A 23,068-nucleotide genomic window follows, 5' to 3' on the forward strand; every position below is an offset into this window, starting at 1 on the left:
AGCTTTTCTCTCACCGACGAGTAGTAAGGGGATAATGGCAGCATTAGTGACAAGCAGGCGCTGGGGGGGGGGGGGGGGGGGGGGGGGGGGGGCAGGAGGGCTTAGCGGCTAGCAGGTCTTGGTAGGGGGGCCCTGTCAGGACCAGGGATTTTCCCAGTTCCCATGCCCCCACATGGAGCGCTACTCTGGGTGGGAAGGTGGATAGGAGTCGGTGCCTGGGAGGCGTGGCTGGATCTGTTTGTGAAGAGAGTCAGTGTGTCGATGGGTGGGTTCCAATTAGGGCTCAATCCCATTTCAGTTAACTATACCTATCCAGAACATTCAGATCCACAACAGAGAGTAAACAAGGACGGAGGTAAGGGGAATGAGTTAGTATCCTAAAACAAACGGTGAATGATATCTTTTCCCCCTCTGGTGAATAGGTTTATGGGCAACCTTGGGCCAGTGCACACTTCGCAGCGCATCACATCAGCCATGCTCAGCCCCGGGGGCCCGCTGGAGGCCCTGGCTCCACCCCGGCCTGATGGAACCACCCAGACGGATATTACCACAGGCTGTGAACACTAAGACAGGTAGCGAAACACCCCTTCTGTTCCCAACCGCCTGCCAACAGGGTGACTTGGCAGCTTCCGAGCCCCCATTCAACAGAGGGAGAGTGAAGTGTGTTATACTCACCGAGCCTTTGGGTTTTAAGGGACTGGAAAACCCTCCTCTGAATGGTAAATGGAGGATGGTTGTTTAATGGCAACATCTGTATTTGAATAACTGCTCGAGGAGCTTCAGCCTCCTTGAGGAAAATGCAAAGATTCAATAAGTTAGAGAGTCACGCAGGTTGGATATGAGTAGTGGTTCTCCTCGGGGAATCAAAGCCAAGAGAGAGGTAGGAATAATGGAGCTGTTTTTGTGGGAGCATTGTTCACCAGAGGCAGCTAGTCGTATCATATCATCCCGGGGTAGAGTGCGACCGTGGCTGTGATTGTGTGGTTTTCTATTTGGGGGAGCTGTAGTGTGTGTGTGTGTGTGTGTGTGTGTGTGTGTGTGTGTGTGTGTGTGTGTGTGTGTGTGTGTGTGTGTGTGTCTGTGTTGGAATAGATACCCTGCTGAAAGGCGAGAGGGGTGAACCACAAACACTGGCGCTGATATTTCCCTCTTACCCTGTGGAGCAGTTGTCAAGGTCATCTGGGCGAACCCTGACACAAGCACATAAATATATGAGCACACACACACTAACACATTTACACACACACACACACACACACACACAAAGTAGAAGTCGAGGAGCAACGAGAAGGTGTAAGGTAATATGGCTAGCTACTGTATAATTTGAATTAAGGAGAAGAGACAACAAACAACTTCACGTTGAGAGTTTTTGCATCTCTTAGCAGAGCCCGAGGGGTGGTAGTCATTGGATAAGATTACAGTACTGTAAACACACTGCAGGTACCTCACACACATACACACACGCGCCTCCCTGTGGCAACTGACCCATTTCCCCTGTCCCCAGTGCTAGTCTTGCCACCATCGGTCAGTAGACCAAACTAAATTCTTGCCAAAAATACAACATAAATCTATGGCCCGAGAGGATGACGTCTACCTCTCTCTCTCCCTCCTTCTCTTAAAGACCGTTTGGGTTCCTGAAAGTGGTGAGGGAGCAGCGGTAGGCCGTCCCCCCTTGTGTGAGGGACGGGATATACTGAATAATTGAACCAGAAGACCAGGCCACCAACAGTCCCCCATCCATATTTTACACCTACACCACAGTCTCTGACCCCCACCCCCTGAACACACACACACCCCCCTGAGTCTCCCTCCCCCCCAACCACCACCCCTGATATAGCCTAACAGCACCTTTATAAGGCCGAAACACAAAAGATACCACAAAGCAACGCTACCCACAACGCAACACAAGGTGACCTCCATAATGCCAATGTGATAAAAATCCGTTAAAACAACGTCGACACAGGGGCAACTGCCTTCAATAACATGCATAAAGCCCAATGCAAAATCATGTAATAGCAGTTGGCTCCTTGTATCTGTACCCGTCTCCTCAAAACATAACCCCGGACAAACAACCCATAAAATCTGACAACGATCCCCTTCCCAACCTGGCAACCCCTTCCTCTCTCTCGGTCCTGACTCATTCCACCATCCCCTACCCAACCTGGCAACCCCTTCCTCTCTCTCGGCCCTGACTCATCCCACCATCCCACTCCCCAACCTTGCAAACCCCTTCCTCTCTCTCGGCCCTGACTCATCCCACCATCCCACTCCCCAACCTGGCAACCCCTTCCTCTCTCTCGGTCCTGACTCATCCCACCATCCCACTGCCCAACCTGGCAACCCCTTCCTCTCTCTCGGCCCTGACTCATCCCACCATCCCACTCCCCAACCTGGCAACCTCTTCCTCTCTCTCGGCCCTGACTCATCCCACCATCCCACTCCCCAACCTGGCAACCCATTCCTCTCTCTCGGCCCTGACTCATCCCACCATCCCACTTCCAGAACCTCATCTTTTTTTCTTCTTTCAATTTCTACCCGGGCTGCCGAGTAATGTCCTGCTTTTATTGTAAATCTATACTCTTAATCTGGCCGGCTCTGATGTGCTCGCTGGCCGATCAATAGGCTGCGATTGCTGGAAAGAGTCCGGGGAGGCTGATAACCCCATCACCCCCCGCGGAGTTAACCCTCACTGGAGGTTGTCAGTCAGTCCAGCACCTGGAAACGTGCATGCACAAAAATATTGGTGTTTGCTAATACCCGTCCACACAGATTGAGTGTACAAAACATTAGGAACACCTGCTCTTGCCATGATAGACTGACCAGGTAAATCCAGGTGAAAGCTATGATCCCTTATTAATGTCACTTGTTAAATCCACTTCAATCAGTGTAGATGAAGGGGAGGAGACAGGTTAAAGAAGGATTGTTAAGCCTTGAGACAATTGAGCCATTGATTGTATATCTGTGCCATTCAGAGGGTGAATTGGCAATACAAAATATTTAAGTGCCTTTGAACAGGGTATGGTAGTAGGTGCCAGGCTCGCCGGTTGAGTATGTCAAGAACCGCAACGATGCTGGGTTTTTCACATCTTTATCAAGAATGGTTCACCACCCAAAGGACATCCAGCCAACTTGATACAACTGTGGGAAGCACTGGAGTCAACATGGACCACAAGCATTTCGCTACACTCGCATTAACATCTGCTAACCATGTGTATGTGACAAATAATATTTGATTTGACCAGCATCCCTTTCGACACCTTGTAGTCCACGCCTCGACGAATTGAGGCTGCTCTGAGGGCAAAAGGGGGTGCAACTCAATAGTAGGAAGGTGTTCCTAATGTTTTGTACACTCAGTGTATATCCACACGTTAACAGATGTCTGCACCTGAAAGATGACTGACTTTTGCTTTAAATCTCCAGAGTAAAACTGATCATATGAAAAACGAGGAGGCTTCAATATATACAGTATATGAGATCTATTTCCAGGAGAGCTTTCATAACTCCCCATCGACTGGTCCAACCAATGATGGACAGCTTCCCAAGCCACTCATAAACAGTAACCGACACCAACAGAGACAGCCCTAAACAAATGTCCATTGACAGACTGTAGGGGATGGCTAGTGGTTCGTACTATAGAACAGATCATGGAAAGCGATGAGGGGTGGGGGGAGAAGGGTATGACTCCCATGTCCAGAAGGTCCATTAAGGTAAGAGGGTGAAGGGAGATAGGGGAGATAGGAGGAGACAAGGAGGGGTTAGGGCCCGTGTGGTCTATACTGAGTAATTAGCCACTGGTCCCCCAGTAAGCTCTGACAGTCTGGAAATTTATGGTCCCACTCATGGAACTGGCCCGGCCATCTAATTGCAATATTAGCTTGTAATAACACCTGTTTTAATGGCCACAAGCCAATATTTCACCACGCCCAATTGGAGCTTTCTGCTTGCCTCGGCACGATTTTCCCCATCAAATGGCAGCACTGGAAACAAACTGCTTCCTGGTTTTAGATGGAGGTCCCACCTCAGAGTGCAACCTCCATTTTGTCTGCCAACCAAATGTATCCCCTAGCCATCCCTTATGCTGGATATAGGCGCAAGTGTGTATGTCCAATGTGATATGTCATAGAGAAGGCATGTAAGACCTGCATAAGACATGAATAATGTATAATGATCACGAGAGAAAGAGGACATTGTCACCACACCAAACTAAATAAAGTTCCTGCAATTTCATATTCAAATGCTTGCTATATAGGGAGTGTGTGTGCACTTGCATACATTTAATCACGTGTGTGTGTGCGTGGGCGTGTGTGTGTGTGTGTGTGTGTGTGTGTGTGTGTGTGTGTGTGTGTGTGTGGGTTAGCGTTTATCAGCGATAATCCGAGGAGAGGTGGTAAAAGATGCAGAGCAGAATCAGAGTTTGATTTACAGGGTCTTCGGATCATTTGAAACAGAGGCGCTTGTGTGTGTGTGTGTGTGTGTGTGCGTATGTGTGTGGGGAAGGGGCCATGAATTGCCGGCATTAACCACTTTACAGTGGCGACTGATAGGGGTGATTTGCATTGCGGGTCACCAATAGCAACCCTCCACCCACCCTGGCTAACTGTTTTATCTGTTGGTTAAGTAGCTTGAGGCTGCGTCCCCATAAATCCTGTATCTCTTAATAGGGCACTAAAATGCAGTGATATGGGCCGTCCGGCACTAAATCATGAGCCAGGCTTGTCGCTGGTAAACATTTTGGAATTGTTTGGGTGGGGTGTAACGAGCGCTGCGATGTAGCGGGGGGGCGGGGGGGTGACCACTGACACACACACTCTAGTTGAGGATGATATGGCACGGGGACATTCCTGCAGATTTCTACCCAAGGATATGCCTATTGGGACAGGATATGTATTTGTGTGATGCATGCAAGTGCGTGTGGTGTGTAGTCCTGCATGCGTGTGGCAGTGGAGGCTCCTCAGAAGAGGAAGGGGAGGACCATCCTCCTATCCTTTTTGATACAACTATACTAAATATATTCACATCACCAAATAATTGATTAAAACACACTGTTTTGCAATTAAGGTCTTGTGTAGCCGGAGGACAACTAGCTTCCATCCTCCTCTGGGTACATTGACTTCAATACAAAACCGGAGGCGGCTCATGGTTCTCACCCTCTTCCATAGACTTACACAGTAATTATGACAACTTCCGGAGGACGTCCTCCAACCTATCGGAGCTCTTGCATCATGAACTGACATTTTGTCCACCCAATCAAAGGATCAGTAAATACTGTATATCTAGTTCTGAAAGCATAAGCTACAGCTAGCTAACACTTCAGTGCATAAAATGTGGTGAGTAGAGAGAAAGACAATAGTTGAGCAGTTTTAAACATATTCATTTCTTCAAAATGAAGGAGAAGCGAGAGAGAGAGAGAGATTTCTTTTTTTCTCACATTCACCTAGCTAGCAAATGCAGCTAGCTAGTTTAGCCTACTCAAACACTCGACTCAAACAGGGGAAATCTATGTTAGCTAGTTGACTATGACTATCCAACACAACAACACTGGAACTCTTCCAAGTCAAGGTAAGCTTTCAGTTTGACTAATTTATTGCCACAGGGGCCCACCGGTGTAACTGCTGAACTGCTTACTATACACTGTACCGTTACTGCATGATTGTAGTGGGTTTACTAACGCGTTAGTTCTATTAGCTACTGTATGTTGACAATGACATTATTTTAGCTAATACGGTGACAGCGATTTAGGCTGTGTGTAGCGGTTATGATATGGTTTGGCTTGGAAAGTTTTTTTTTCCTGGTCACAGCTGATGTGTTGTGCATTGAAGTCCACAAGCAAAGGGAAAAGGTGAGAGGAGGAGAGCGCAGAAGGAATACAATGTGGCTGCTATGAAAGTGAACTGTGTTTACATGTGGTCAATGGTGTATTCATTCCGCCGATTCTGTTGAAAAACATTTCTTAAACGGAAGCAAACGGAACAAACATACCTGAATTTGTCCAATAGAAACGCTCGTTTGCAACTGTTGGACTAATGATTACACCCTAGATCAGCTAGATGCAAGTAATGACCTGTGTGCACCTATGTTGTAAACTTTCATCCACAGGCTAGGTTGTAGCAACCTCATGATGGGTATCGGGAATATTTGAGTATCATGTAGTAGCCTAAACCTATCAATGTTACATTGAACTGGGTGAATAGAATATGAACGACAGTCATCCAATATGCTGTAATAGAAATAAGGCCATTTCTCATTAAATAAATAATACTCCTCCCTCATTTTAAACGACACCGAACATCACTGGGGTGTGTGTGTGTTTACTGGTTGAAAGTATCATCATTGTAATCGTATATTCTCAGGGTTGGGTAGATTACTTTCTAAATGTAATCCGTTACAGTTACTAGTTACCTGTTCAAAATTGTAATCAGTAACGTAACTTTTTGATTACCCAAACTCAGTAACATAATCTGATTACTTTCAGCTACTTTTAGATTACTTTCCCTTTAAGAGGTATTAGAAGGACACACTAATTAATATCACCAATTCAACGACATCTATTGCAGGACAAATCAATGTTAGAGTTTACATAGTTGGCCATAAATAGATGTTGCATTTTACTTTATGGGTTGGTTATGTAGGCTTCTTCTAACCCATTGCTTTATACTACAGATAATAATATATTAGCTATAATATAATATCTTTACATTAAAAACCGAAGTCTGTCAGATTTCCAGTCATTACAATTAATTTAATACCCCTTGATCTTCAAGAATAGGACTTGGAAGTATGGAAATATAGATTAGCCAAAATTGTTTTACCTGAGCATAATATTTTTTTTTTACACTCAGTTGGGGCCTCAACTTACTGTTGAGAGTTAGAATAGTAGGATACACAAGGTGCACTTTAGAAATGTGGTTGTGCATCAGCAGTTTTTCTCTTGTTATGTCAGTTACTGAGAGTCACTCAATTAGCCATGTCAGCTAACAATTTTTAGATTTGTAAAATAGTCTTGCCTGCTATCTAAACTTGTATTAATCATGGCCGAATACTGACAGGGCACACAGGGCATGTGCCCAGGAGCCCTGACCTCGAGGGGGCCCCCATTGATGTCGTTAGTCACTGTCACTCAAATATCATTAACATGGCATAAGTCATAGCAAAATGTATACAATAGCAGGTAATTAGCTTTCTCTCTGCTGTCAAGAGGGGGGCGACTAAAGTGTTTTGCCCGCGAGGTGGGGGGGGCCCTCATCCAAATCTCACTGAGGGCCCTCAAAGGGCTAGGGCCGGCCCTGAATCAGTCACCCAACCAAGGCAGGGCCCCCCAGTTACCCACATGGGCCCCCCTACCTCCTCTCCTCCCCCCATCTGATGATTAGCAGAGCGGCAGCATGTCATCTACACTTATTGACAGCGGGCTCCTGTGGTTGGCGGTTGCAGTCAAAAAAGTCTGCACTGTGCAGCTGTTGCTAGAGAGCATTTTTCACTGGCTGTCCACTGATCGCAAAAACAATGACTGATAGGCAGCTTAAGCTTCTTCAATTTAACCATTATTGGGATAAAATACACAAATACAATTGTAAACAGCCATCCACAACCACCACAATCCGAAGCCTAAGGCGCAAATAGCTAAATGAGAGAGCAGCAGTGTGATTCACATCAATGAGAGATGTAAATAAGTGATATCCGTATTGCCCGTAGGCTACACCACTGCTTTCGTCCTCCAAACGTTTATTCAAGTTGGATAATATTTGGATACCAACAGCAGTCACACCATTGGAAGACATAGCTTGGACTGTAGCCTATAAAAGCCTATTCCTGCTCTGTTCACGCGATCCATCAAACACATTTGGTGTCAATCATAGTGGTCTCTACCTTGTGGTCAGACTCGCTCAGGAAGAACGTTTTCCAATGCTGACTCAAATGTCATTGAGAAAACAAAGACGTCAAAGATGTTTAGTCAAACATCCTTTCTGAATGTAAAAGTAATCCTATAAGTAATAATTTAGTTTTTGAAAAGTATCTGTAATGTGATTACAATATTATTGCTGGTAATGTAAGGAATTACAGCTACAGTTTTTTTTGGGGGGGGGTAATCCGTTACTCACCAACCCTGGCTAGAGGTCTGACTAAAGACAATAGCATGAGATTTACTGAGATCTTAACCTGATCTAGGAAAACAAGGTGTGACATGATCTCTGTAGCTTTAGACTGTTACTCCTACCACAGGCAGCAAGAGGTAAGAAGACATGTCTGTATGTGTGTGTTTATATGTGCGTGCGTGCGTGCGTGCGTGCGTGCGTGCGTGTGTTTGTTGTGACTCTGTATATGTGGATCGCTGGTTTCCAAGCTTCCAGCTCTCCTGTCCCCTGGCCATTCTCCAAGCTCAGTCTAACGAGCCAACATGGATTTGGTAATGACCCTTGTGCCCTCAGAGGCCACTACTGTCCTTCTGGAGGAGGTCAGTATACCCCAGTTAGCCTGACAGGCCCAATGATAGACACAACCACGAAGGCTTGGTCTTGCTTACCTGCTTGGTCCCACCGCTTGCCTGCTTTGTGGCTGGGAAAGAAAGAAGTGGAACAAAAGGAGCGTGTCCTTACCTGTCAATGATGACTGGGTCGGAGGGCGTCTCGTTGCGGTTTCCACAGCTCTTCTTGTCACAACAACGACTAGGAAAAAAATACAAAAGACAATTCGCTATCACACTTAGGTTTACTAAAAACATTTACAATCATTTGTTACTAGAGTTGCTGGACGGTCTCTGATAACAGTGGGCATACAGCGGACTACGGAGTCAGAGAGGAACCATGTGCAATCTGCTATCCCCCTTCTCCCCCAATCCCCCCACCTCGACCCACGCTCCAGCTGGGCAGGGCTCCAGCCAAGGTCACTCAGCGACTCGCTGACAGTTTGGACAGCGCCCAGAGATGGTCTGGCCGGCCCGGTGCTGAGCCACCTCCATCCTGCCCCCGTGCCATCACCCCTGCCACACCGCCATGGCCACCCTGGCCTTGCCCAGGTCTGTGCCGCTGCCCCTCTGCCCCTGCCCAACTGCTCATGTGGTGGCATGCCGTTTCAGAAAAGGGGGTGTGAATTCAGCTAAATGTGCTCTTCTGGTTGGTCGCCATGCAATGGTGGACAATGAGGATCAGTTTCCCCAATCATTCTGATTCCGTCTAGTGTAACAACAGCACAGTGCAAAGAGAGTTTTTCAGTTTTTCCATTTGTTGGTAGTGGTATACTTTCTAGTAGTTTAGCAGTTAATTCAGTGTCAATTACATTGCATTCAGGAAATGAATTTGGATTCAATATACGCCTTTTGTACATTTACATTCAAAATTCTTTGTTTCATGCAGTGACTGAAATGTATTTTATTTAACTAGGCAAGTCAGTTAAGAACAAATTCGTATTTACAATGACAGCCTACCCCGGCCAAACCCTCCCCTAAACTGGACGACGCTGGGTCAATTGTGTGCCGCCCTATGGGGCGCCCGTTGTGATACAGCCAGGGATCGAACCTGGGTCTGTAGTGACGCCTCTAACACCGCGATGTGAAATTGAAATGGGAGTCCTGATTCTGCGGGTTGTTAACAGTAACTAAGGTCCCATTTTAAATATAAATGTGTTATTCAAAAGATAATTGAAACCAACCCTCTTATTCTTCAAAATTATTCATATTGCATGACCTGCCGAGGACCAATTATGCTCACACACTCACCCATGCTGTCATGAATCACATTGCCATTTGACAAACAAGCTTAAAACCGAGCCACCGAATGCCAAATTAACCCATTTTATGCATCATTTATCACACCGTTTGATCTCTAAGTAGAAGAAAAACATACTAAGTACTGGTTTTTTTCCTGGTCTTTGTGTGTGTGTGACTGTTGCCATAGAACGCACCACAATAATTTATTCCCCCAGCTACTTGGAACCATTAGCAAAGTTCCAGGAGACCAATTAGCATTGGAAACCCAATGGTGCTGCTGTGGTGACAACCTCCTCAAACTGAGAAAGTGTTATAAACAAACTGGACCCCAGGAGCACTGCCAGGCCCCTCGGGGGACCTGGGGCCCTTCGCACACGAAAACAAACCTTGGCTGAGCGTCCACAATATCGCCTTAATGACGTTTCCCCCCGGGCCCAAACTGGCTAACACCCTGGCTAGCTAATGACTGAGAACACAGGCCAGCAAGTCAGACGAGTCCCACAAAACAACTAGACTGGATATCCAGTCAGCGTTACTATGGTGTTTTCAGCTACAGCCAAGAAATAGTACTGAGCATGAGCAGTGCTGGTCCAGTGAGCGACACAGCAACGAAACCAGAGAGGCCAACTTGATGATTTGTCAATCTAGCAAAAAGGACCCACACCGAATCTACAATAAGAAGTGAGCCTGGAATGCCAGTTTTATCCCAAGATGGGCAGCCTGCCTTGGCTGGTCACAAGCATCAGTATCATTGTCCCTTCAGTCAGCCAGGCATACTTCAAATGATCCCCACAAGTGGAATCTACTCAAGCACTAAAAAAAGGAGTGTTTCGAAGCTGAACTATCAGAGTTTAGCTTTAAAAAACAAGAGAAGCCTTCAAAGGCTCCCTGAGGAACCTGAAGACGGGCATCAGAGGGATGGAGAACAGAGCCAGTCTGTTGGATCACAGGCCTGTGATAAGACGCGCACACAGTGAATGGCTGTCAATGGAGGGCTTGTTTTCAAAGGGCAAGTGCTGTAATTACCCAGCCCAAACATGAGGGCCGCAGCCAGACCTAATGATATGCGGCAGGACGGCAGGCAGACAGCCGGCTTGGCTGGGAGAGGACGCCCGTGGCAAGCCTTTCTCTCTCACACAGCGTGCCCTCTTCCAGCCTGGCACCGGGGCTGGTGCACAGAGCCCAGTCCTGGCTAGCCTGTGTACCCATAGCACAGTCCTCCGATGACTGGCCCATGCCAACTGACTACCACCAAGCCCCATTTGGTGGTTTTGGAAGACCCAGTCTCAAATGAAAGAATGCTGTGTTGATATTGTGAGCCAATTCAAGTGACACTACATGGAATACAGTGACACTTCAAATGTACTTGCTAATCAACTACTGACATAGTTAAGTTGATATTTGTGTGTGTGTCAAGTAGTAATATTTAAAAATACTTACAAGTTTTTTAAAACACTAAATAAAGGGCCTCCATTTTGATCCTAAAATCTATAATGTCGTCATGTCTATCTAACTAGAGACAAATAAACTCATTGCAAATGTTTTTAATTGTCAAACCTTCCAATAGGTTCAGTGCTTTTAACTCTATGACGAGAGAACTACTCTTTATCTTCAGAGAGTTCTGGACAAAGGGACAAGTCTCAAAGCCACCACCAGGGACCACATGGACATACCGGTGAGGGTCCCTACCAGCTGCTACAGTATACTTCCACTGCTGGCTGAGTGTGTTACTTTATACGGCAGCGAGCCAGGCTGCAACGCCACACGGGACTAGATAAAGACACCTCAGCCATCACGTCCCTGTCACACTGGGAGACCGAGGGGGAGATCGAGATAGATGAAGAAAGAGAGCGCATCTCTCTCATCCCCTTCTCATTAGCCAATGGAAACACGGCATTCATCAGGGGAAGGATAGTTAATAATTACACTCAATCACGTAATGACCGACGCCAAGTGGAACCGTCATTAGGAAAATGAAGCGACGTATCAGAGGGGATCTCCAAGGAGGAGACAATGGGTCCGTCACTCAAAGAAGTCCCTACATTTTCAGTATCGACCATTCTTCAACTAAATGTTGAAAAGTTGAATGTTCCTCCATGCACTGTTTGAAATTGGCTTTGAAACGTGAAACAAGATGCATGAGATAACCGGGAGACAACCCTCAGATAATACATGATATGGTTTCCCTAGCTAGGTCATAGAATGAGTACAATCATGACTTAGACCCTGATTCAATCAAACAGACGGAGGGTTTCCATGGTGAGGCAAATCAGCATTCTGTGTTTCAACACTTAGCTGAATTATTGATTCAACTTATCAACAATTACCTTCTCACAGGTAAATGCTCTCTATTGCTCTCTACCCCAGAAACGTCCAGATCAAGGTTTTGCTTGAATAGCGGTTGATGCATATGCAATTGGGTTCCAACAGGGATGACTGAGTCAGTGGAAAAGGCAAAGGGCTGTGTCGACCCCAACGCCCTCCCTCACTCTTTTTACTCCTCCAACCAGCTGAGGCCTCTCGTGGGCCAAGGCGTGAAACTCCTCAACCCCCAGTGTCCAAGGCGGCAAACAAACGCTCTTCCTGTATTGCATAATTAGAACTCACTCCTACCAGGCCCTAACCAACGCCCTACAGACTTGCGCCCAGCCGACCTCCATCAAAACACACACAAACACATAAAGCCCCCATCAACATGGGTCTTCATCCGGTAGACACACAGTGGGTAGATAATGACTCAGCATGGTATTCAATTCAACTATACTTATTTAATGAGAGCAACCCTGTAGGGCTGTAACGAGAGGACTGTATAGCACGAAGAGGGATGCCTCTTCTTGCATTAAATTAACTGGTTTTGACCAATGGGACTTTAACCTTGAGCCTTGTGTTGATCCCTTAAAGGAAAAGTTCACCCCAACATCAATTTTTTCCATAAAATGCAGACCCCAATACCAGATTAATTTAGATGGTGCCAATCGTGCCCATTCATTTGATTTTGGGGTGAAATATCCCTTTAAAATAGAGTGGCACTCACCTGCACATGATCTCGTGGGTGAGAAGGACACGGCACATCTCTGGGTTTTTGTCCTGGCCCTCGTAGAGGATCGCCTGAGGAGAAGAAAAGAGCAGCCGGTATTTATGTTTGTTAAGTCTTCTTTGGGTCCCTGTACTTGAACTTGTGCTTTCCCTGTACAATATCCGATCATAGCCCTGTAAAGGCTGTGACTACATATAAGTGGAAAGGCTTTGTGCGCGTGTTCGTTATCACTGTCTGCTAAATATCTACAATGGAAGTGGATGACACTTTATTAGCGTAAGCGCCACTTGGTCTAACTTTCATATCATATTAACAGGGAGAGAAAGGAGGTTAGACTGAAGAGATGGTGGAGGGAGTAGCCCCCCCCCCCCCCCCCCCCCCCCCAGTGGAGAGCCACGTGGTGTAGAGCGGCCCGGCCGGCCCTCCACCCCTCCCAGACAGATGGCGGTGCGAGCCCCAGTAAGAGAGAGAGACCACCCCCTGGGCATCCTTCACTGGAGCTGCCATGTCGGCCATGGATGACGGATGACCACTGAGAGGAGCTGTTCCCTCCTTCATTCTCTCTATACCTCCTGTGTCAGAGGGATGGAGGGAGGAAGAGAGGGAGGGAGTGCTCCATCCCACTCCCAATGACGTACCCCTACCTCGTCCACCTAGGTGGTCAGTTGCCCCACACACACACACACACACGCACGCACACACCCCAAGGGGACAATACTTTTAGGATAACGACCACTTCTGCATTATTGATTCCTCCCAGCCTCTATATTAAAATCTGCCAATTTCGCCAGAAGGGGTGGGGATTGCAACAGGGACCAGGGAAAGGGAGTGGGAGTGTGTGTGGGGAGGAGAGGAGGTGTAGGGGGGTATCGGGTCGATATTTATACATCATCATTTCTGATTCAAGTAGCTGCTCCACCCCCTGGAGCTAGTCTGGGAGTTTTCATGGGGGTATATCATGGACGTACGTGAGTAATACCACCATGTCGAAAAAGGCAAAAAGGAGAGTCAAGATTCGGCTTTTTTGAGGATGATAGGACAGACTGAAGGGGGATATCAAACAAATATATTTTCCTACACATCCACTGCTAAAGGAAGATTATTTGTATTCCTATTGTGTGCAACATACTGCCTTCCAGGTAAATGCATTATATACAGTAATATGTTCGAATTTGCCAATAGGAGTGTCTGAGAATGGGCTCCTAAGAGCCAATCAATAGACCTGGCCCCCCCTCTGGCTGCTAGATGGCTGCCTTTCTGCGGGTGGACACACTACAGTATGCAAAGTCTGCATGTCTGCCTGTCCAAGTCTAGGCAGGAGGGAGGGATTTGAGTGGCGCACCCGAGGTAGAAAGCTCCTTGTGTTGTTGTCAGAATTATTGTCTCCGGCGCGCCGTCGCTGCAGCACATTAAGGGCTATTGATTGGTTTCCGTGGCTGGCGCTTTGTCGAGGACCTGGTTGCCGCATCGATCTGTGACAGCCTGACATGGCGACACAGGGAGGGCCTGGTGGGCTGGGGATAGGGAGGGCCTGGTGGGCTGGGGATAGGGAGGGCCTGGTGGGCTGGGGATAGGAAGGGAGGATGGGAAGGAGTGTACAGTACAGCACAGTGCATGTTGGAGCCAGGTTGCCCCTATGTCTTCTAGCCTGACTGGTCAAAACTAGTTATTTGCCACTGGGGTACTGTAAATTGATAGCACTTTATCTCAACGGGTAAAATGACTGAAGGGTGTCTGTGTTCATGGGTTCAAATCTCAGGTGGGATAGGTTGACTCATGTTACATTATGTACAAAATGGGTGGTGGGTTGCAGTATGATACGCAGTGAAACACTGTTACTGGAAACAATGTTCACACTTCACTGGTCACCTGTTAAAAGGCTGGGATCAGAGTAAGGAGAAAGCTCACCTGTTTGGTCATGGAGTCTATTAGCCGTACAAACAGATCTTGTTCTGTCCTGATGCCTGCAACACAACACAAATATGTGTCAGATATCCCGCAATTACACTGCAATAACACATGACACCAATTTGGATTATTGAAATGTTAAGATCCATGTTAAGATCCATTGACAGAATGACAAGTTTAACGTCATCTTCCTCTGTCAATAATTTGCATAGAAGTAGGCGTGTGGTTTAGCCAAATGAAATGTCTCGAGCAACAACAACAATCTAAACATCAGCCGAAAATGCAAATTCACTTCTTTCACCGAAAGAGAAACATAAACAACAAATTTCTAATAACGTCTTCTCACTGAATTCTGTTTATTTGTGTCCCCATAGTGTCTTTATGTTTTCTGTAGTGCTTGTCATGTAGACCAAGCTTTTCTAACCCCCCTCAGCAAAAACAAACAAGCCTGTGCTCTCTAGCTTTTACTATTTATGATTTCCCGGCTGCAACTGCCGAGTTCCCGTTGCCTTTTTGGAATTCTCATTCACAGACAAATTAAATAGCAATCATTATTGCTTATCTTTTATTAGCTTTGCAACGGAGCGTAAATACGGCATAAACACAACAGGGGGTAGGTAGTCAAAAAGGACCATGGGAAACGAGACGATTTTCTATTTCTTGCCTGTAATTGCGTCAGGCTTTGGTGTTTTCTCACCATTTCTTTGTCCTTTAAAAAAAAAGTCATTTTTAGGTTACTTGTGAATTGTACTCTACCCCACCCACAGTCTTCTGTTTCTTCTCGGGATGTGGTCTCAAAACAAAATCCATGGCAACAGGAATCTCAGCTGTGTGCTTTAAAATGACCACAGATCAGTGATCAGTGTTCAAATTTCAAGTTCTTTTCCCTAATGACCAAAACAGACTTTAGGATTTGGTGGTCGTCAAATATAATTCCAGATGTGATAAGGATTATCGTTTATATTTATGCTGTCTTTTTATTTAATGTCCTAGCCTAGCGGTTAGAGCATTGGGCCAGTAATCAAAAGGTCGCTGTTTCGACTCCCTGAGCCGACTAGGTGAAAAATCTGCTGATGTACCCTTGAGCAAGGCACTTAACCCTAATTGCTCCTGTAAGTCGCTTTGGATAAGAGCGTCTCCTAAATGACTAGAATGTAAATGTCAAATGTTTTTCCTGAAAGTGCTGAAGCTAATCTTTCCACAGAGAGTAGCAAGAAGAGAGAGAACTCTGCAATATGTTTGGAGGGATTATCGTGGTCTTACCGTTACTGTAAAGAAGCTGTAGCCTGTAATGGATGCCATTGTTGGTCTTCTCTCCGTTGTACTCCTGAAAGAGTCAAAGGCAAACACAGAAAATTATCAAGATGGCTCTCAGCTTTTGAGGCAACATCAGCCCATTTAGTCCACTGCTGTGATATTGTCATAAAGGGTCTTGTACGTAATCCAATATCTCACGACAAAATGAACTACCTGGGGGGAAAAAGAACTAGACCATCCTAATCTACGCTCCCGTCTCAAACTACTCTATCGCTGACATTCTCCGAAGAGACCAACATCCCGGTCCTAATCCAAGCAGATGTTGGGCCACAAAATTGAAATCTTAAACCCAACTCTGGTGCCACGGGGAATACCCAGACTAATACGGCATCCACTGCATCCAATTAGAGATCATCTGTAGAGGACACATAAATCCCATAAGAGTTCAGGGGACCAACCAGCATTAATACTGGTTATCCGCTGTTATAACACTGTTATTACCTTGTGGTTTCATTTGAGGTCGAATGAACTTGCAATCAGAAAGCTGTTAGATAAGGTATATCACACTGCCTGTGTGTCCACAATAACAGGTACATCTAATAACGGTACGCAACTGAAAACATATGAATTAAAGTGAACATTTGTAATATCTACTAGATTCGTATAGGAAGACAGTTCTGGGAAAGTTAGATCATGGGGTTCATGTTTTTAAAAACAAATCTCTTTTCCCATAAACTCTGAGGATAATCCATACCGTTCTCTGATTGAGTTATATTTATGAAGTTGCTAAGCCCTTGCTATTTTGGAGTATTTGTCTAGGCCCAAAATCCCACCGCAGGTCCATGATGATATACAACATGGAATCTCCATCTTTCCTCCAACTCCCGTCGCAAACACGCACACAACAAACCAGCTGCCTTAGTGTTGCATCGTCTAGCCAGGAATAAATCAAACAGCAAGAACAAAAGGACTAACCCAGGTAAGAACTAAAACAACCCTGTTACCACAGCTATACAGAGAGATGCAGTGAAAGAGAGGAGACATTATCTCTAGTCTAAGTGACAGTGCCCAGTTAGTGTTGGTCGCCACGGTTACCGATGACCTCAGATCCCAGGTGGGCCAAGTCGCTCTCACTGATCTCGTGTCACCTCTTCAACGGGCGGGCACTGGGAGAGAGGCCACATCCGCTCCTCTCTCCCTCTCTCCCTCTTTCCCTCCATGTCTCTTTCTCCTTCCTTCCCTCCCTCACAATCTCTCTCTCTCTCTCCTTCCCCCTCCGCCGCGCGGTGCCAAGTGTGCCGTGGAGTCTTGGCAGGGGCCCAGGGGCAGGCTGGAGGTCAAGGCAGAGGGGAACGGGCAGGGAGGACGGGAGGAGCGGCCGTGCCAGCTGGCCGCTGTCCCTCCTGACCGTGGGCGGAGCTGTTCTCTGTAACCTTTTACTGAGAACAACCCCCTGGCAGCATGGCAGAATGGCCCAGGCGGCAGGTAGAGAAGTGGGTTACCATTACCACTGAGAGCACAGGTACTGCTGAACAAATACCAGAGGCAGAGAGAGACAGGGAGAGAGAGCCTCATAGACTGGTCAACTATATAACAGAGCTTGTAGATGGCACATGAATGTACAATAAATGACATTAACAACTACTGCTTAAAATGAATACAAAGGCTTTTCATAAGCATGTCTGATCAAATCATCATATTTGCTCTCCTATCTTTATTTTTATTTAACTAGGCAAGTCAGTTAAGAACAAATTCTTATTTGCAATGACGAACTACCGGGGAACAGTGGGCTAACTGCCTTGTTCAGGGAGAGAACTACTGATTTTTACCTTGTCAGCTCAGGGATTCGATCCAGCAACCTTTCAGTTACTGGCCCAACGCTCTAACCACTAGGCTACCTGCCACCCTGAAATAATATAAATGAATACAAATGAATAAACACAAATTAGATTTTTTTTAAAAAGATACCTTCACGTAACCTCATCAAAATGACTTAAATAAAAATACTATTTGAGTTTAATGTCTGATTTAAAGCTGAATCAAAACCGCTTCATTCAAGATTTCCTGCTTTCTGCTCATCACTGCCCCCCAACAGGTTCTTTGTAAACTGTGAGAGTTTCTATATCTGAACAGTTTCTATCCTCAACCAGCTCTCAGGATTACAATCTTTCTATGGAAGTTTCGGTAATTGTAAGAAATCTCAAAAGCTTAATGTACATTCTAAAATCAAATACTTTGAATTAGTATTGAATTACTAACAACAGATACTTACAATATGTCAAATCTGTTAATTAAATGAAAACATTATCTTTATTCATGAGGTGGACATAATCAATATATAACTTACATAAAGTATATTATCTTCAAATAAATGTGTACAATTCTGTTTATGAAATTCAAATAAAATCAAATCAATATAATTAAATGAGTGTATATAAAATAGAATACAATTCTGTTACAGAATGTAGAGATATAGAATGAATAAAAATCGAATTCACTAAAGAAATGCATTACATTACATTGCAGTATACTGTATATAATACATCGAGGAACATTATAGGGGGAAAAAAATATTGCTCTCGACTTGACATCAAGAAAACTGTGAGTGCATCCACAGTTTCTGTGCTAGACATTCCATATTTCAAAGCGTCACTGCGCTATAGCACTGAACGAAGCAGAAGGAATGACGTCCCACAAACACTGGCCCCAGCGTCAACGCCACCCTTTAATCCCCAACGCCAGCTATACCTGGACACACACGCCCTCCTCCCCATTCCCCTGTGTGTGTTGGTCTTACTTTGTCTTTCTCCACAAAGTCTATGTAAGAGGTTCTCTCGATCTCCACGGGCTGGCCCTGTCGGTCGTACAGCGCCAACACAAAGTGGAAGAAGTTGGATTTGCGTAGGTTCGAGGGAGGCTGTTTTTCATAGTGAGCCCGGGCCAGACCTACACCGCTATAGATAGGAGAAAGAGAGAGAGAGAGAGAGAGGGACAGGGGGAGAGCAAATGGGGGAGAGAGAGAAGGATGAAATTTGGTTAGTACCGTGTAGCCACGGATCACCAGGGCAATTCTAAACACAGCAGGCGCTATTCAATCACAAGCTGTTTCTGCAGGTAAAACAAAATGTTGTTTACTGTGTGAAACTAAAAGAAAGTTTTCCAATCATTTAAGTAGAATTTAAGTATGACGCCTCGCAAAGAAGAAACCCTGGAGCAGTTGGGATTGAATAGGGCCTAGGGTCCTGATATGTATTAGTATGCAGTTCTTGGTTTCGTTTAAAGAAACCTACGTTTCCGAAACGTGTTCATTGTTCTGACAAAAATGGATCTTAGTCAGGTCAATTACTACTATCAGCACCAACTGCAAAACAACCCAAACAGTAATCTTTCAAACCCTAAATTAAAAACACAAACACAAATAATGAAAAGAAGGACAGAAAAGTGGAGACGAGAGAGCGAGAGAGAGAGCGAGAGAGAGAGCGAGAGAGAGAGAGAGAGAGAGTGATAAATGAAAGACACTTGGCCCTCTCTTCACGTTCCCTGTGTGTGCCACGCGTTCCTTTGTGTTATTTGTCTCCTCGACCACCTCAACAATGTGAATTTGGCTGGGTAGCAAGGACTCCAGAAGGCGGCGTCTGCCTCGGTTCGTGCCAAGCGCTGTGGGGTACCATTCGGCTTGGCAACCGTGCCACTCCAGTTTTCCCTGACCTGTCAGTCAAACTCTGCCCTGCATCCCCTGGGCCCGGAGAATAAAAGACCTCCACACACTCGGCGTGCGCCATATGCGCACACACACACACACACGGCCCTTTTCACCATTGATTTAGAGACGGAGGATGTCTGCTAACACACCACGTACACACTGCTAACCAGGGTCGGAGTTCATTTAGATTAAAAGTGAAGTTTGGAAGTGAATGCCAATTCAAAAAGGTGACATGGTGTGGAATAGATGACAAATTCGAATTGAAAAGGTTTCAAAGCTTTGGAGAGGTGTTAATATAGAAGGTTTTTAACCATCTGAACTTAATTCAGTTGATTTTGGAGAAAGAGGAAATGATATCTAGAAGCTCAATGGGTGACGTTACACACACTGATTCTTCACCTGTCACTAATAAATGGCAGATTGTGGTGAACATTTGATAACCACTTGCAACAACAACAAAAAATGAAGTTGAGACTACATGAGAGAAACATACAAAATAAACTAAATGGAAATTAACATAAACATATGTAAAAAGAAAATGGTGCAGAATCATGTCTTCAGGTGAAGAAAATAGAGGGCAGATTGTGGTGAGAGACTGATTTGGGCTGATTGACTTTACATGTACCTTGTGGTCTGGAAGACTGTGCATAACTTCTCTAGGCCGTGGACAGAGAGCTTTTTTTTAAGTAAGATATCTCATGCATCTCTGCTTATCTCATAGCTTCAATTTAAACCGATTTTTAGATCCAAGAATTGATTCCTCATTCAGGAAAATGTTCAAGGATGCATGAGCGTAATTGCTTTTTAAAAAACGCAGACAGATCTAAATATATAAACAAACGCTTGCAGGCAGCTATAGGAGCGCTACTGTTAAATCAATGAAACATCTAAATATCATAATGCTTTGGTATCAATCTCTGTTCAACTTGGTTGCTGATATCTCATTTAGCTACACTAACAAAACAAATAACCATGATCAATACGAGATTCCAAGTGTAATGGACGTCACGCTGCTTGCTTAGCAATTACCACTTCCTCCTGATTCGGCTCACATTCCTCCTGATTCGGCTCACATTCGGCTCGAACGCAGGATCTCTGCTTTGCTAGCATGGGTGACCGCCCGCATGAAGCATCTTACCAGTCAGCGCCACGTGAAAGCGCAAAGCAGTTCATGTCGAAATATTTATTCACGTGCTGCATTTTTCTTGGAGGGCGGAAGCGAGTGTTTTTGGAAAGTTGCCCGTTTTGCTTTCTCTCTGCGCTCATGGGTATAGTCCGCAGGCGCTAGATTAACACAGGTGTGACCTTTCTGCACCCCATTACCAATGCTTACTGCCTCATTTGTAACCCGGTTGTTGAAAGCGAATTCCTGGACTCAGTTCTGAAGACACAAAGACAAAAAGGTTGCACGTGGGAGGATGGCGTTTTACATCGCGGGGGGGAGAGATGAGAGAAAGAGAGTTAGGGCCTATCTGACGTCATGGTTTCAGTGCTACTAAATATTACGTGTGGGACTGATAGGGGATTTTTCCTCTCTAGCAAACCCTCATTAAAAAGTCCTGCAAAAAGTCAAAAACAAATCCTAAAAAGTCGATAGGGGAAAAATCCCATGAAGTTGCTAGATGTTTTGCTGAACACAAACATTAGGTGACCGTACTACTGCCATGGCCTGCATTGAAATCGTCTGGGGGGAAAAAAACTCAAAATTATACTTAACTACCTAACAATTAATAAAAAAAGACTCGAGTGAGAAACAGCCCTCACTATCATATCACTTCCCACCTCCAATTACGTGTATAAACCCCCCTTCAACACCATTACCCCAATTATGAAGCTACGCCAGAACATCGGGGATACGTTGAGACCTCCAGCCACGGCGGCGGTGCCAGAGCCAGTCTCAGAACATCCAGATCTCTCTGCACTCTATCAACACAGAAAGCTTGTTAGCGTTATTATTTCAATTATGCTAATTGCAGCCACATCCACTTATGCCTGGGCGCGGCGGCCTGTAGCGCATGGCCTTAGCACTCAGTATAATAAAAACAGTATCGATGGCACACAGGTTTCTACTACACAGGCTGGTGTAAATCAGAGGGCAACAGCCCAACAACAAATAGCGCTAACAGATCTTCTGCCGGAGCTCCATCCTACATGCGCGTTGGCACTTCACCTCCACTGTAAACGCTGAAGGAAGAGATCCCGTGTGAAGCAGCAACCGTCATCCAGTCACCTCTCAACACAATCAGCTGACACCAAAAGCCCATGTCCATTCTGTGGCTGATGTCAACGCTCCGACAGGGATGGTATGTTTACTGAACGAGTCGTTTTAACATGGGATGGTACAATTGATCTAAAGTCATTCGAGAATTTAACAAGATTTTGAGTTGTGGTTTTAACGACTATAAAAAAATGTTTTTTAAAGAGATTCTACATCATTTGAATTCATTTTTAGGTCCAGCTATCCGCCATGCAGCATTAGGATGGTCGTCAAAGTGTACATTCTTCGGCAGTATCGGCTTAATGCAATGCAGCAAATTGTAATTATGATAAATGAAAAAGGTAACCCCGGGCTAAAGTCCTCACTGCTGGAGGGCCTGCACACTTCAGGGAAATAGATATTAAGCACTGAGACTTCTGCTCTGAAATGATCTACTAATGAACATGCAGCAGAAGGGTTCTCCTTCTATAATGGACACTGTTGACTGTACTGTGTGTGTGTGTGTGTGTGTGTGTGTGTGTGTGTGTGTGTGTGTGTGTGTGTGTGTGTGTGTGTATATGCACGTATGTGTATAAAATATATTGTTCTACATATAGCTGTGAAATAGTACCCATGAGCAGCTGGTAAATCTTCCAGATTGTGGCTTTAAGGGAGCGATCAGTGGTTGCCCTCCCCGCTGCCCCCACTCTCCCCTGGGTAGAGAGCATCCCCTGTGCCACCAGAGTGGGCACAGTGGACACGGCCCACACCCCTCCAGCATTAATCAGCTGGGTGATGGGGTGTGACCGACCTACCGACCGAGCGGCGGAGTCTTTAACCAGCGCGGCCGGCTGCTTCCTGCAGGACGGCCTAATGAGCCATATACCATTGCCTTGTTTATACAAATGGGATGCAAGCAGAGTATTAACAATCTCCTCTCTCTGGCCTACTGCCACTGTGTTAATCTAATGAATAGTGGAACTGTAAATCACACAACCTCTGTGGTGGTTGTACGGCCACCCCTCTCTGGGTTGCAACTTGGTCTGTCCCTGGAGAGGACAGTAGGTGACAAAGATATAGGTCTAACACAGAGAAGACATTGAGTATAAAACCAAGGACGAAACCAAAGGAGATGGTAAAAGGGGAGGGGGGGGGGTATCAGAATAAAACAGCATGGAAAACCAATGTAAGGAACATTGACCTATCTAAATTCAGACTTACACTAATTGCACCAGCAAATGTTGGGGGGTGGGGGATCACATG

The 23,068-nt window shown here is 45.5% G+C and overlaps 1 protein-coding gene across 9 annotated transcripts in view; it reads right to left on the reverse strand.

The window, feature by feature from the left end:
• Positions 1-23,068, reverse strand: part of LOC115205182 (transcription factor COE3) — a 91,734-nt gene that overhangs the window by 61,894 nt on the left and 6,772 nt on the right. For all 9 annotated transcript variants that reach the window (XM_029770896.1, XM_029770894.1, XM_029770892.1 and 6 more), the window contains exons 2-6: positions 18,703-18,859; positions 15,912-15,975; positions 14,649-14,704; positions 12,738-12,811; positions 8,595-8,663 (exon numbers count right to left, since the gene is read on the reverse strand). In XM_029770896.1, the coding sequence (XP_029626756.1) occupies positions 8,595-8,663; positions 12,738-12,811; positions 14,649-14,704; positions 15,912-15,975; positions 18,703-18,859 (420 nt within the window). The remainder of the gene's footprint in view (positions 1-8,594; positions 8,664-12,737; positions 12,812-14,648; positions 14,705-15,911; positions 15,976-18,702; positions 18,860-23,068) is intronic.

Source organism: Salmo trutta, chromosome 13, assembly GCF_901001165.1.
Source record: "Salmo trutta chromosome 13, fSalTru1.1, whole genome shotgun sequence".
In the NCBI taxonomy this organism is placed as follows: domain Eukaryota; kingdom Metazoa; phylum Chordata; class Actinopteri; order Salmoniformes; family Salmonidae; genus Salmo; species Salmo trutta.